The 16,356-nt window shown below is 45.1% G+C and overlaps 1 protein-coding gene across 8 annotated transcripts in view; it reads right to left on the bottom strand.

Annotated features, from left to right (window-relative positions):
• The window catches only part of DIDO1 (death inducer-obliterator 1), a 624,211-nt gene that overhangs the window by 81,359 nt on the left and 526,496 nt on the right, over positions 1–16,356 (bottom strand). For all 8 annotated transcript variants that reach the window (XM_069650767.1, XM_069650768.1, XM_069650766.1 and 5 more), the window contains 5 exons: positions 13,762–14,392; positions 9,357–9,516; positions 8,905–9,021; positions 8,692–8,793; positions 6,975–7,122 (listed from right to left, as the gene is read on the bottom strand). In XM_069650767.1, coding sequence (XP_069506868.1) covers positions 6,975–7,122; positions 8,692–8,793; positions 8,905–9,021; positions 9,357–9,516; positions 13,762–14,392 — 1,158 coding nt within the window. The remainder of the gene's footprint in view (positions 1–6,974; positions 7,123–8,691; positions 8,794–8,904; positions 9,022–9,356; positions 9,517–13,761; positions 14,393–16,356) is intronic.

The raw sequence follows: 16,356 nt of genomic DNA, 5'->3' as shown, positions 1-16,356 counted from the left end.
AGCACGTGTCCCAAATGAGTCCCAGGAATATCAGAGTCTGCATGGGGAGCAGCTGTGACTTCTTGAGGTTGAGCGAGAAGCCCAGGTCGTGTAGTGTGTTCATAAGGGCATGGTATGAATGGTGAACCGCCTCCGGAGACGTAGCCCTGATGAGCCAGTCGTCGAGGTATGGGTAGATGTGGAGGCCCTGCGCTCTGAAGAGGGTCGCTACTGCGTTCATGATCCTGGTAAAGACCCTGGGGGCCGAGTTGAGGCCAAACGGAAGGACCTTGTATTGGAAATGGCAGCCCATGATTCTGAACCGGAGGAAAGAACGATGGGGCTACCCCAAATTGGGACGTGCAAGTAAGCATCCTTCAGGTCCAGGGAGCACACCCAGTCTCCCTTGTCCAATGTCTCTGCTATAAAAGCTGGCGTAACCATCTTGAATTTTTGCAGGGGTAAGGAGAGGTTGAGGGTGGACAGGTCCAGCACAACTCAGGCCTGCCTGGTTCTTCTGAATGGTGACACTCCTGGAGTAGAAGCCAAAGCCAGGTGTAACGCTCACCTGGTATCCACGGGGACGTCACTCAGCCTGTTCTGACGTCTTACGACCTCAAACTCTCGCTGGAGGCTATTCCGACTGGAGACTGGGCCTGAAACACAGGATTGGTAGAGTTTAACTCCCTATTGTCTGTGTGCTTGAACCCCTTCTTCCCCGGGGTCCAACCCTTCCCTTTGATCCACAGTTCACCTTGTTTTCTTGGATAGTGTGCTCTCCCAGCAGGGGCGCGTTGATCGATGCGGGTTCATTGCTGCCTAGTTACTTCACTGGCAAGAGTCCGACAGGTAAGTATAATGAGTCTTTCGAACAGTTCTCCAACTTTGTTCTTTTCCTTCCTTAGATGATAGCCGGCGCCCGGGGATGGCGGCGTGCTGCTGAGATGAGTAGCACTGAAGGTGAGTGAGCGAGATGCACCGCTTTCGTATTTGCATTGAACCAAGTTCTTTTTTCTGTGTCTTTTAGGTGGCGCAATGTTTTCAGCGTGGATGCCGGTTATGAAGAACAAATGTGATGGGTAAACGCGGTATGCGGCGCCTCTAGATGTTTCCACGCTAACCTGGAGTGTCTTTTCCCTCTTGCAGATGGATGAGAAGTTCCGGAGACAGAGTTCCCCCAGAGCGGCTGGGATTCAGGTAAGCGTTTGACGCTTGTACAGTATTTAAAAATAAGCGAAGATTTGCATAATGCTTACTAATGCCTTTTTTCTGTTCTTTTCCCTTTTCCTTAGGAAGCGGCGTGCCGGGATGGGAATGACACCGCCGAAGATGCCCGCAGAACAGAAGGAGCGATGAATGATGGGCAGAAGCGCCGCAAGGTAAGGCTGTTCCTAACAGTGTTCTTGCAGGAGCCGAGCGCAGAAGAAAGATGCAGGCCTACTGGAGACCGATCCGAACACTGAGTGTCGCTGCAGGTGCAGAAAACGCAAAGCATGTTTCTCAGCCTGGGTGTAGCTTAAATAGTCTCAGGGTTTCCCCAGTGCCTCTGGGCTGAACCACACCCAAAAGACTAGACCGCACATGCAGTTCTGGGAACCGAAATAAGTGGGGGCATCCATCTTGTCCCCAACAATACACTACAAGTCCAATCCCCAATGTTATCCTATAGGAGTGAGTGAGCCTGGTGCCACAAGCACCAAGTCTGACTCCAAGTGGGTATTTGGAGGGATGGAGAGGCCCTTGAGGGCCATGTAGGTGATCGTGGCCTGGCTCCAGCCTGATATCTTGGAGGGCTGGGGACGTGAGGGGCAGGAATCATGACACCTTGCTGGGAGTTCGGAACTTCCTCCACTGCCTGGCTCTCTACGAGCGACCGGATATCTGCCAAAAGAGTTGCTATCCCAACCTGTGGGAGTGGAGGAGGGAGGAGAGGCTGGGATGGGTAGGCGGTACCTTGTGGATACTACGGAGAGGATCCAAGGGCCTGCGAAATTCAGGCACCTTAAATGTGTGTGGAGAGCAAGCCTGCTACCCACCGGCGACACGTGGACCCGAAGGGGCGCGTCATGCCTTCTTTCCCTCGGAGGTGGAGGACCGGAAAAAGCCCTTACCTCCCACCCCCTTTTTGTTGCTTGCGCCGGCTCTGGGACGGCGAGCGGTCCAGCTGCCTGGATCTGCGTTCCTGGAAGCCGCAGAATCCTCCATATGTACGACCCTTCTCTGAGCGCAGCTAAGATTGGGTGTAAGATTTGGGCGTGGTCTTGGCAAAGTCAGTGTCCATTCTTGCAGTTTGTGAGCTGCTCTTGTCCAGCTCCACGTCCGTAGAGGAGTGGAAGAGGGCCCTCACTCCCCCTCGAACGGTAGATCTAGGAAGCGCTCCTGGACGTCCAGGTTGAATTTTGTCATCCAGAGGTATCGATATGCACTACTGTGGATTCCATGAGTGTGCCACGAGCTTGGCCTCTGCTAGCCCCGCCTTAAAGCGAGATTGTCATTGGGAGGGGAGTTCAGGGAGGAAATTCCGCAATTTCCCACCATAACCGTTGGTTGGCGGCAGCCAGCATGGCATCTGCGTTGGCCGGACGCATGTGCAAGGAGGCAGAGTAAATCTTCTTTCAGCAAGCCTCCAAGATCTTCTCCTTGCCTAGCAGCGCCACGGAGGACGACTGAGGCTTGGAGTATAGTGATGCTGCAGCGATCGCGGAGGATGGGTTGAGAGCAAGAGTGTATCCCCCTCCATCTGCCTGTACTTGGCATCCAGGCGTCGGTTGACCGGCTGGACTGAGTGGGCTTGAGCCAACACTTCTTGGACAGGGAGAATACATCGGTTTGCAGTGGAATCCCCGTGTTGGCAGAGGAGCGTCTTGTGAGTACTTCAGCCAGAACCCCCTCTGCCGGTTGTTCAACCTCGGGCTGAGGGATGCCCAGGTACTCCGCCAGGCAAGAAAGGCGTTCATGGAAGGCCCTAGCTGAGGATGGTGTGTACGGATCTTCCTCCTCGTGCGGATCCGGAGGATCTTGCGGAGGAGGGGTAGATGGAGGCTGGGGTACGGAGACTGGAGCCGGAGGCTGGGGAGGCAGCAGAGGCTGTGGAGCCAGAGGAGGCAGCTGCACCAGTGCCTGGGGGCCCGATGAAGGAGTCTTGTGCCTCTGCATGGCGGGAAGGACTTCCCTGACTGCGTCCTGGATGATAGCCCCCATCTGCGGAGACCTCATGGGGCCGAGGAGTTTGTCGAAGAGCACCTCCTCACTGGCCGAAGAGGTGGTAGGGGGTACCGACGGGGTAGCAGGGGACTGCTTGAGCCGCTGCATACCCAGTCCGTATGGACGCATGGGAAAGCTGCCCTGCGCATATGAAGGATAGACTGTAGGCCATGTACCTGGTTGCGACCAGCCCCACCTTGACTCGTTCTTTGCCGAATTCGTGGAATGGCGGATGGGTGTTCCCGATTGGCACGGTGGCCATTTTGTCGAGCTGCCTGCAATGTGATGCCCAGCCCGCTGGGTCCGGCCTGGTCCAAGACTCTAGCGTGTGGGCCACTGGGCCTACCCTCCTCCTCGTGTCTCGGCAGGTGTGACACCCTCGACCCAGGGGTCGGTAGACCTACGTATAGGTGCCCCCGTGGACGTATTGCCGGTATTAGAGCGTAGCCCCTCGGACATAATGCCAGTGTTAGGGCATAGCCCCTCGGTTATAGCGCCGGTAAAAAGGCAGAGCCTCTTGAGTATAAGCCTGGTACAAGAACCTTCTGGTCCCTCGACACTGCGTCCGAGAGGATCCCTCGACCGAGGGCCGGTAGCTGTAGCAGCCTCGGTGCACGTGCCGGTAGAAGGACCTGGACGGTCCCTCCCACGTGGGAGAGTCCTTGGGAAGGAGTCCCCTTGCGGGGTGCGCTGGAAAATATTGCCCCCTACATTGGACGAAGCTTCACAAAGTTCTTGAGATCCTCTGGAGGCAGCTTCTGGAAACGCGCCCTCTACCTGGATAGTCTGTTCTTCAGAGCCTTTGAGGACAGCGAGTCACACGCCGAACATGATTGCCAACCATGGTCTGGGCCAAGGCAACGTAGGCAGAGGGCGTGGCGTCTGAAGTTGGGAAGAGCCCGTTGCAGGATGGACACCGGCTGAATCCCGTAGAAGTCGACATGCACCGGGGAGGAGCTTCACACCTGAGGACAGAGTACCTGAATGCTAGATAAGACGAAGAGAAGAGGTATCTGCGCGTGGCATTACATGGCCGAAGCCAAACCCAGTAGCGCTGGTGAATTTGGCCGTTCCCGTCGACGTGGAAAAGGGGACTGAGGTGTGGCGCCGGAGGGCAGAGTCAGGGCAGCACATGCTCCCTGGCCCGCGTGCTTCTAAATTTAATGGGGAAGGTTTTTTCTGGTGAAAAAGGTTCTGTCTCCCGTCCCTTGGAAGGGACACCCATACAGTATGGAGGAAAGGGGACGGGACGTAAGAGTAGTAGGGTTAGTGGTGGGATGTCAGGTTCCATAGTAAATAGGTGGTAATTAAAGAATTATTATCCTTATGTTCTTTGTTTATTTCATTGTTAGGTTTAAAAGCTAAATATAGTCCTTTCACTGTTAAAATGGTTGGGCCTTAACTTCCATATTCAGAGTACTGCAGATACCCCAAGCCAAGATGGAGGGCAGAGGCAGGAGTTCTGATTGGGTGGCAGGTTGACAATGGTGTGACTCCCAACATTCTAAACTGCCTTTCATTAGTTTAGTTTCCTGAGCTGGTCATGTTTCTGTTTATCTCCTATGTTTTGGGCCTTGGAAAACTCTTAAGAAAATATCTTCAACACTAAAAGAAAAAGAAACAACTCATTCAAGTTACATCTACTCTAAAGAAATTAATTTTCCCTGTGGAAGAACATGCTGAGAGGTCTTCTAAAGCAAAAAATAAGCTAAGTACTTTTTATGTAATTAATCTAAATGAACTGCCAAAGTTATCCTTATCGTCTGTTATTTTTTCCTCTGAAGTGCAAGGATTAAAATACGTCGTGTTGTGAAGCCAGTGTTTTTACATGGCAAACTCATTCATCAGAGATTAAGTCATGAAAACATGATATTTAAAGGCTATTAAAGTTAATGACTGCACAGGCAACCTTGTTTTTTAAAAGCAGCACCAAGAAGGATATTTATTTTTGAGCCAAGGTATTTTTAACAAAGAGGAAAATATATAAGACGTGTTTACCATATTATATGAGGAATCTTCCAAATGCATCTCATTACATGCAAAGACGTTTTTGAGGAATAACTACTTTAAAACTGCACTCAACATTAAATGGTATTTCCTTTGGTTGTTGAACTATTTCCATAAAGAGAGGTAAATGAAATGGAATGAACTGATTAAGGAAATAGTATCATTTTAAGGAAAACAAAAGATTATTTCTGTGTTTTCAACTCTATTTTCAAGTGTGCTTCATTCAAAAGACTCATCTTCTTGAGACATTCTGGAGTTTGTGTTCACAGTTTTATTGACATTGTTTGGAAACACATTTTCTTTTCTTCAAGTTCATTTATTTCCACAAGGAACCTCCATCAGTTTAGTCACTTGTAATGACATTCAGTTCATTGGTTTTCAGCAGCACAGTTATGAAACATGACCACCAAAGTTTGCTTTTAGGGTAAAAGAGTTGGAGTTATTTCAAAACTAAAAAAAAATATATAGAAATAATTATCATCCTCTGGGCTTTTTGCAGAGGGTATTCAGGTAGGATTGTTGATATTCATAAAATAGTCGTTTAGTTTTGTAATATTATTTAATGCTTGACAATTTTCATTCATGCAGAGACCGGATGAAGATAGAAGATCCAGTGTCTGATTTGTTATTTTATCCACTTTTCCCCCTTCCCCCCAGGGGTGTCTAGTACTCAGCTGTTCAGTTTAGTTGTGAGCTAGACATCTTAGTGGGATCGTGGGACTCAGCAGCTCCTGCGTTGGATGTGGATATTACCAGCCTGACAGGGATCAGCTATTGGCAACATGACATTTGAAAAGAGGGGTCTTCACTGCTGAATGAAGGGGGCCATCTAATTTGAGTTGATAACTTGTTCCAGAGTGTGCGCAATAGGGAAAGGTCCCACTCTTGCCACATTGCCCTCAACTCCCCTTCCCTCATTTTCTCAGCCAGGTAGAGTGGTGCTTTAGTTGGGACTGGTGCATATTGACCTAAACACTCAAGAGTGACCACCTTTCTTTAGGACATTTCTGTAAGTTAAAAGCAAGGCTGTGGAGACAGCAAAGTTGCAATGTTTAATTTGGTCACTTTTTTATGTGGTAATTGTGGGCACTGTATTGGCAGTTATGCATTTAAAAAAAAAGAAAAGCAAATTTTATTCTTATACGGTGCAGATACATTTTTACATGTTCTCCATGCTCGAAAACAGGATTTTAAAATAAATAAATACATATTTCTAAATCAACCGAGCAGCACATCCTATTTTGAGCGGAGATCTTAAGTGTTCTGGCACAATTAGACTTGAGGTAGTTATATGGGCACGTTTTTCAAGCTTGGAGCAATAAGGGAACTACTCTATATTATTGGGGGTTGGAAATGTAGTTGCAAAGTAAAATGTGGATAATATATCAATGATATTAAGTTTTAAGTCCAGTCCTAGGGATTAAGATATTGGGGGAAGACCGATGCATAAAACTGGTTAAAATCGGGTAAACCATCTATATCTTGCATTTCACTCCAAGTCTTGTAAAGCTAGCTGCTGCTAAGGGATACCATAAAACGCCAAGTGGACTATAGAAACAAGACACCTGCTCCTGCACCAGCCAGACAATGCAACACTTGCAAAGACCAGAAAGAATGACAAATGGTTTGCAGAGACCATTCCACACATTTCCACCACATCAAACTGGGGATTTCATGGTCAACTGCTAAGATTATAAACATACAGAAACACTTCATACACAAGAGGCAAGAAGGGCGAGACAATCTCGGCAGGCAACGGACAGTTTCAGCATCCCAGTGTTCACCTGTACAGATTTTGCAGTTCAGGTCAAAAAGATGTGCACGATGCTGACTTGTCGTGTCATTTAACATGCTGCTGAAAATATCAGGAAGGACTGGGCGGCTTTTCTCAGGGGCAGCAGTCTTTGCAGATTCCTGTGGTGGCTCCTGATCCTAAAGAAGAACACAATAAATAAAGTGTTAACCGCTTTGCTAGTATTATATTAAGGTTAATGGATATGTATACCGTGCAAGTGGGTGAGGCATTCAAAGACTACTTTATATTATTGCATTGCGCTCTAGGGCAGTCATGTGTATGGATGAACAGATTTGTATCAACATAAACCTTGCACCTCAATAGGGAACACTGGATCATCCGTTTAACTGGTTAACAAGCATATATAAATAAACAAAATCTCAAAAGTACCCTTGTCAAGATACCCCTGGGAACATAACTACAAGGAGACAAATTTCTGCACCAACTAAAATTAGTTATTAAAGTATTTTACGACGACTGAGTATTCCCTGCACTATGACAATGTAAAATGTCATGCAAATTGGGTATATACTTGTGAATATATGGCATACCTATGAAGGGAACGTAAAAATGCTGCGTATTTTAACATGTAGTAAACGGCTTTAATGTTATTAATAACAGCAGTTGATAGTCCTTAACGCCCCTTACAAGACCCAAACAGATAATTTGGTCATCTTGTCTTCGTGACCCATCTGAGCATAGGCAAATTAAGCAAAGGCACAGCACAGTGCTTGTCCGATTTCCAGAACCGGAAATGTCACTTTAGCTAGCATTAAAGCGTAATGCTAAAAGACCAAATAAGATGTAATGTAAGCGGGGCTGGGTGGAAATTTCATCAAGTAAAGCAAGGAGCAGTAAGCGAGGAATTCGAAGATGAGATTGCTATTCCTAGAAGGATAGCACTTATTGCAAGCTGGAAGTAGTGGCCCAAAGGTGGCTCAGAAAGCCATACACCCCTTTGCAGCCCACTCACCTCTTTGTGACCAGTATCGCAAGCTGTATAGCTTACAGTGCAGGTTTGTGTCTGGAGCTGGCTACAAACAATTAGGAAATCCATCAAGCGAAATTAATGTGCAGTGGGCAGGGAATGCAATTTGACAGGACAGGTTAGCTTCACCTACTGTGGGCGAAAAATCTTGTTCCACTTAGCATGGACAACTCTATATGTGGTTAAGTCTCTTTACCCAGGTTGCTTGACCGATAGGCACATTTTTGAAGAGCACACAACATATAGCCAATATTAAATTTGAAACATTAAACCTTTTTGTTGGACCAGTAAGGTACATTTCAGTGCATTTACACAATAGAAAAGCCACCACCAAAAAGACGGACATCAAGTGACAGCCAAAGTTTCTCATTGGGCTTCGAGAAGCCTGCTCCTAGCTAACTTTGATGGGTGTAGTCAATCTCCCAGCATCACAGAAGTAGGCATATGCAAACTCCCCACGAGTTTTATCATCAATACGGCCTTGTGCAGCTTACAGCAATAATAACCAAATGCAGTTAAACAATCTAGAACCAACACATAGTGGTCTCCAGTGTGATTATTATAGCACAAATTAAATATTAGGTATTCTAGTTTACGGCTGGTTCAGTCAGGGCACTGAATGCACGAGTATTTCGATTTACTGTTCAGTGAATGACTAGCCAGAAAAACAACCTTGCAGCTCAAAGATTCACAGACAAAAAGGTGACATCATACATACATCAGAATCCGACAAAGGTGGAGAATCTTCCATATCTGGGAAAGCATGTCTGGTGTCTGAATCTTTCTGTTCCACGTGGGTTTTTGTTTTGGATTCTAGCGTCTAAACAAAAACATTAAGGACACAAGTGTTTTTGTAAAGTTGTATCTAAGCACAGAAAAATGACATGGCATAGAACAGAATGGCCACAAAAGTGCTTGCATGCATAATTACAGGTTTGGTTGGTCTCGATTTCCAAGATGACAATCGCTTCGATATAAGTTCTTCTGGCTTCAATCTCACCAGTTTCGATAGAGAGAGTTCTTCACGAAGGACTCGGTGGAAAAGACCCTGGAAAACCAAAATAGTATATATGATTGGTCCATCTAAAAACGCAATGACATGGTCTAGCCGTCACTCAAAATTGAAGATCAAAAGTTGAGAAAAGATCCAGTCCCATGGGGATGGGGCAAGGTAACAAATATGAAGTTTGCTTGTTGCGAGTTGCATTGGGTATCCAGGGTGCTTAGATAAGGAGCATGGAAGCTTACACTTGCACAAGGCTGGATTACATGTAAATTTAAGAGCAACGTTCCATGCCACATATTATATCACTTCAGGAGAATGCGTAACAGGCAACACTATACATCCCACATGCCTTAAACCAAGCTTAAAAAAACAGTAACCTGATTCTTCGGATCTTTCAGATTGAGCATAAGGTTGCGGTATTTGCTCTTGTATCGGCTGTCTGTCTCTCGAAACAAGCCAAACATCTCCTTCTCAATATTCATTGCAACCTTTGCAACTTCATTTTCTGCCATGAACAAATCATCGCTATCACCGACTCTGAAAAAAAAGTAAAATATGCACACAGCGTCTTTTAGGGTTCTTTTACTTTACATTGCCATTATGTATAGCGAGTTAACATGAAATATTCCGTAGCAACCAACTTTCGACTGCCAACTAATTTCAAGCACTTTCAAATTAAACATTTTACATCTAAAACACTACTCGCCCATTCGGGAAATGTTACTCATACCCAATGCTATTTAAATCATGAAATCCATCTCAAAGGTACGTGACCACATGCACATATACAAAAACAAAGGGTCTTTGGAAGACTTCAATTCGGGACGATTGTCTTCAAGCTAGGTTAGCTGAAGAGATGTCGAGCTACATTAATGCTGCCGTGGACCCATATTTCCCAGAAGGATCAGGATAGCTTATGTTAAAAGGTATTTGTACTGCGGACAGTCGCTCTGGCGGATCTGAAGAGGAGGGTGTGAAGAGGGGGGGGTCGGAGGGTAGTTAGTAGGGTGTAGTAGGAATAGGGACAGTTGTGATGTCCTTTTGGCGGCTTCAGTTCGGTTTGCACTGTTTCCTGAGCTTATGTGCGGTTTTCGGCCAGTGCCAGAATTCCCATTTGCTGTTGTGTCGGGTTATGTGTTAGTCTGTTCTTGCAAATTGGTGAAGTGCGTGCGGATTGCTGTGCAGAGAGGTGGTTGTGTGAGTTTTTGTATGTTGAGTATGTGGAAAGTTGAAATTTTAAGATATGGCGATAATGGTTTTCAAGTATTTGTTGATTTCTTACCACTTTGTCTTCGCGTTTCTGCACCCAACCTCTATGGTTTATCCTGTGTGTTTGGTACTCCAGTTTGACCACCTAGTTGGCAGGCATTTTGCATAGTGGGGGCCCTTTTTTGTGTGGCCCCAGAGGCTTGTGTATCAAGCTCATTTCCACTACTTCCCCAGCCCTGCGACAGGTATAGTTTATCAGAAAGCAAAGTTGGTACAAAGAAAAAACATGTTTCAATGTCCCTCAAGTCTTTGGACAAATGTCATACTGTATGTAGCATTAGGGATTTGCTCCAGACAATTGCAAAAACACAGGTAAAAGGTTTGAAGCTGGGTGCAAGTTTGGGTAATCAAGCTGATGTACTCATATGGTGCGGTGAGTGGGGGACCAGATTATCACACTTTCATGGCGAGAGAAAATTAAAGGACAACTTCCTCTGCTGGGCATGCATGGTAGGGGGGTTTTCCCAGGCCGCGAAAGATGAAACATGTATGTAAACTGAAGGATTTGGCCTACATACTGGCCAAGCGCATGATTGTCATGGGCTGGAAAGCTATCAATAGACTGAGGGTGGAAGCGGGGTGGCGCAACCTTCAAGTATGGGTGGATGCAGAAAAAGCAGTGTGGGATGAAGCAGTTAACAGGAGGGGAGGACCTAGGTGAGACATTGATGGCCTGGAGGCATTTTGTGGCCGCACTATTGGAGTCAGCCCAGACCGACTCTGGAGAGGATGACTCCTTGACGGGCGCAGAAGTGATTACACCCTTAGAGGACACGATGGTGAATGGTAAAGTGGAATAAGCTTGGAGGGTGGGGGGCAGGGTGGGTGGTTGTGGGATAACGAACATATCCATGCGATTGTTACACTAATGACCGTTTATTGTTTGGTTATTTTTGTTAAAATCAATCCAAAAAAAAAATCCAAAAAAGAAACGTTCTCGGTTGAGGTGCATAGAGGAGGCTCCCCACTGCCCCGATTGCATAGATCGGCAAGTGTCAACTCAGAGCTGAAATTGGCCAAACTGGGCAGTCAGCTCAGAATAGATATTCAATGGGCTGAAGAAGGGATGCACTTTACAAAGTGCATTATGAAGGACAATGCAAACCTAGTAGTAAGTGCGAGGCTTGCCAACATGTAATTTTAACTTAAATCAAATGATTTTACCAAAGCCTGGTGGGGTTGGTAAAATGTAGGACTTAACTAAAAAGGAGCCAATTTGTTCATTGTTCTACCCCAACTTCAGGTCTTTAGAGAAAATGTAACAGTACGCGTTCCCAAAAAACAGATCACCCCCAGTCTCAATGACATTCCATGTGGAGATCGGCCCTTCGGTCCCTCCTGCGAGCATGTGAACAGTGTTGGTTCAGCATTTTTAGCACTTTTGCCCCCTTCTGGAAGGAATCGCACGTGCGTTAAACTGTGGAGCAATGTTCCTTACACCAAAGAAAATCTTTCAGCACACTGAAGCACAACAGAGACAGTCACTGACTATATCCCATAGACGAGTCCGTATACAATTAAGTAGCATTTGGATTAGTTACAGTGTCAATGTTCAACTGTTTATTCACCATTGTCGTGGTAAAATGCTTTCTTTGGTTTCCTTAGTTGAGTTACAAAGATTACCATGCAAAACTAATTTGGCAACAATGTGGACTTTCCAAAATAGGCCCGAGTTTGTCTGAACAGAACTTCGTTGGTAAATGTAAGTAGCAGAACACGATCGTGTTGGATTAGCACGATTGTGCAAAGTCTTTGCAAGAGAGTCAAGAAACTTAAAAAGACCAATCAATGTATGCAACGGTCAACCACAAAGAAACAAACCTGTGTGCTCAGTGAACTAATTGAAGAAATGTATCAAACACACACGTTAACGAAACAAGAAGCCTAACATTGCTTGAGAGAAAGCCACAAATGTGAACGGAAGCGGCGAAATAGTGTTAAGAGTCCGAAATATGTGGCAGACACCAGATTACTGTAGATGATGCTGGAGCAAGTTTGGGTACTCCCAATTCTGCCTCAGCCCTTGGGAATTTCAAAACAATTCTGACAGCGAACCCAGAGGGTGAAGACATGATAGAAGGGAACAGGAATACTGATTGCAGGTTAATGGCAGTACTTCGGACTAAAAGCAGCACTCAAATCTGGGAGTGTCAAGTGCCTTGAAGATGCCTCCACCTTAACTAGGAAACCCTTTTGGCATGCAATTCTGTCCACTGACAAATTGGAGCGAGCTTGCATGCTCAGTATGGAATGCACACCTTTTTAAGAAGTTAGTTTTGAAACTACTCCCAATTAATACACAAGGGGGGATTGAGAGAACAGACCATACGGCTAAGTTGATATTGGTATTTTATTTCTATTGCGCTCGTACACAAGTGTTTCACTTGTGTGGTGAGGTTTTTAGAACAGGTGTAGCAAAGCAGGACTAATTTCCATACACCACAATATATAACACAATAAATCTGTGTTGGTAGCATTCCCCAATTTAATAATGTTAAGAAGTGTTTTGCAAACTGTTACATACGATCTAGCTCCTAGTTCCAGAATTAAACCGCATCAATCCTCGATGACAATCAGAGAAGGCTCGGCTGTGGTCAGAGCAGCAGTCATGCTCACAGAGGTGGCTTTATGGCCTTTGAAGGCACCCTGGTTTAAAGCCCAGATCGGAAAAGTTTCAGACTCCTACAAACTTGCTTGAATCATTTCCCTCAAAGCCTTGAAACGCATCTTTTCAAGCAAAACCTCAATTCGATTAGCTCCTATTCTTCCTTCCCTCTGTATCAAACTAGCGGCCAGGCACACCTGAACACCCTTTTAAAAAGGCACTTCTGCAACCCTGCCTCTTCCTCCACCTTCCGGGGGTATTGGTTGTCCATTTGTCAGACCCCTCCCACCCCCAAACATTCTGTCCCACTTACTAAATTCTTCCTTTGCATATTAAGTAGTATACAAAAAAGTAGCAGTACTAAAACGACTGACTACATTATCCACTGTGCTGCCGAAAGCCTCAATACCTTTGGAAGAAGGTGGGGAGGAGTGGGAGATTGGGAAGCATATTGTTCCAGTTTCTAGCCAGAATGCAACAATAACTCAAAACCAAATTAGTAGTAAGGGGGGCGAAGGTGGGGAGAGGCAGGGAGTGGTATGGACTCTTTACAATCAGAGGATTCAGGCAATGTCGAAGCTGTGTCTACAGTGCAATTCGACAATAAACCATACCAGTCAGACGCAGTGCTTCCAGGCAAGCCATGAAAACATTCAGTACAGCATACATTACAAGAAATCATGTGGACAATATAAAAAGTTGGGTTGAAATGTAGACATTTCCACATGTTAAGGTCTTTCCATGCTCCAGTAGTATGAAAATCACAGTATAATTTGTATAACAAAGCAGAATCTTTATAATGGAGTCAATAAAAGTTATGCATGTTAAAAAAAAAGCACAGTATATTCCTCACATAAATTTCCTGCAAAAAGCCCAATCATACTTGCTCATCAGTGACAAGTAATTACCTTTTCCATAAAATTTCCTTCAAGGAGCGCCGTATATTCAGTCGCATCTGTAAATTGGGCTGTGGATGGCTGGGGTTTGTCGTAGGTTTTACTGATGCGTTAGAAGTGGAAGGCACCTCCATTTTATTGGGAACTCCTGTGGAATCAGTTGGGGCAGAAGGACATTCTGCTTTCTTACCAGCTCCTGCAGGGTCCTCTGCATTTTTACTAGCTCCAGCAGAAGATGCAGCAGCGGGACCCTCTGATTTTTGAACAGTTCCAGCAGAACTAGAATATCCCGATGCACACTCTGTTTTTATAACCCCTCCAACGATGTTCGGAGACATTATCCTTTTTGCAGCTGGTGTTGCAACCATAGAGGATGGTGCCATCTGCTTTGGGGCTGGAACATTTCTTGATGGTGCTAAACTAGATGCAGTCAGTGGTGATTTTATGGGGAGGTTGTTCGAGCTCAATGGAGATGGTCTTACTGGTGTTTGGGAGGGTGCAGGCTCAGATAACAAGTGCCTTTTAAGCATTGGAATTCTTGGCAATGCAGCAATGCGTTTCTTCATGCTGGGAACAGTGGGAGCAGCTGTATTCTGCGGCAAAGATACTGGTTCAACTGGTTTGGAATCCTCTTCCTTTGCAGCTGTTAAAATGAAGAACACCATTTCAAAAGGAGATTCTTTAAAATATTACAAACATGTCGAGAGTCGATTTGCAAAACTCGATCACAAATATTTGACATAAAACTGATTTACCACTGTTAGCCTTTGATTCATAGCTGCCATCGTAGTTTGTGTAAAAATAAAAGATTCACTCGAAACAAATGATCTGAATGTGTTAAAAGGTGCTGGCCTATTCTGGACCAAGACAACTAGAAGGAAAGGTTACCAACAGATAAAAATGGGACCGTAATGGTCTTCAAAACGCTCAGTATTACAAAAATGCATGCTCTTAGTGGAACATGTCCAGCAGGCTTCTGCCAAGAGCAGCAATGACCAAGATGCATAGTGAGGTTCCAACACCGTTACTGCTTTGAAAAGGCTTAGGAGTTAAATAAAACATCCTCCGTGTTAGAAAGCCTACTTCTCCATAGCAGGAGGCAATGTGAAGTTAAAACAAAGTCTTTCAAGTATGAAACCATGGAAATGTACGCACCTCTCCCTAAATTGGTTTATCATCTTAACATAGAACTTGAAAAGCCAAAAGACTAATCATGTATGCTTATATAGGGGACATATAGTTTAACAATTTTGGCTTTTAAATATTTATCAAGGTACTAAATTTAATGTCCGCAAACAGTAAAATGACAAATAAAAATTCTTGGAAAAAAAAAGGAACCCAGTAGGATCTTGAAGACGCTGGATTGGGAAAAATGTTTCAAGTGCCGCCACACGACAACAAAAAAATCTTCCAAAGCTTACTTTCTAAAAGATGCAATTTCAATAGCCACAAGAAGTGTCGAGTGGAGCCAAAACTATGGAATTTACGAAGAGCTCTATACAGCGGTTCCATGCGTTTTTACTTCAAATGTGTTCACCACCAAATGATTCATTTTGCATTATTTGGTTCTAGAAGCCAAATTTGGTGGTAAAATCCCTACTCCCGAAAGCTCCTATGAACCCCGAACATCACTCGCACCCTTTGAAGAAATATTCTCCCTTTCTTTAAGTTACTATCTGAACCTTTTTTTAAAAAAAATTATACTGTAGGTGAACATTTTGATGTTGAATATACCACACTGAAAAAAGTGTGATATAAATGTAAATCACTTGTGTGTGGGAGCAAGGGGACAGGAGGACCCTCGCACCCTTTACTTCTCAGTACAAAACTCGGACCAAGTGCCTCCAGTGGTGGGTTCGCCCCTTGCCCTTATGCAATGTCGCCTTTGGTTAACATTCGCGTAGATGGGACCACCGAGCAGGACACAGGGCCTCCATTTTTTGTACCCCCTTTCGACTCCATCTTGGTGACTAGCCCTCACTGCGATTGTACAAAACGCTTCTCTTCCCTTTCTGGCAACGGCCAGGTGCACAGGGCACATGGCCCCCACCATCTATCCCAGTTTGACTGGAAAACTCAGCAGCTCCATTCTCACGCTGAAGCCGGAGGTACTTGCAACAAATAATAAATGTAACACATCACTCTTCCTCTGAAATCACCGTCCTGCATGTGAACCAGCATGAGCCAAGCACATAGCTCGTTCATCTCCACAAACGTGTCCTTGCCCCCGCACCCTCGCCAGTGTAAACTTACTGCCATTGTGAACCTGTGCCCCTGCAAGGTATTCCTTTTATGTGCCAGACCGCTGACCACACCATGATGCCCACCCAACAGATCCCCAACTAACATTAGACCGCTGCTGCAGTATATCGTCGTCAACCACTAACAAATGTCAACAAACCAAAGAATCTTATGAACACAGACCCTCACTTCAACCAGTGTTATTATGGTGGTCAAGACCCTTAACCTAAGGCCTTTATAATCCAATGTTATTGATAGTATAGATACATGTGTGAAGTTTATAGAGACATGATGAGTTGTTCAAAGACTTCAAACAATTATTTAGTGCATGCATTTTGAGAATATATTATGTTAGTTTAGCTAGTG

The sequence above is a fragment of the Ambystoma mexicanum genome, chromosome 3p, assembly GCF_040938575.1.
Source record: "Ambystoma mexicanum isolate Mex_15411 chromosome 3p, UKY_AmexF1_1, whole genome shotgun sequence".
NCBI lineage: Eukaryota > Metazoa > Chordata > Amphibia > Caudata > Ambystomatidae > Ambystoma > Ambystoma mexicanum.
The sequence above is the reverse complement of the archived record's forward strand: the minus strand, read 5'-3'. Positions and strand labels throughout refer to the sequence as shown.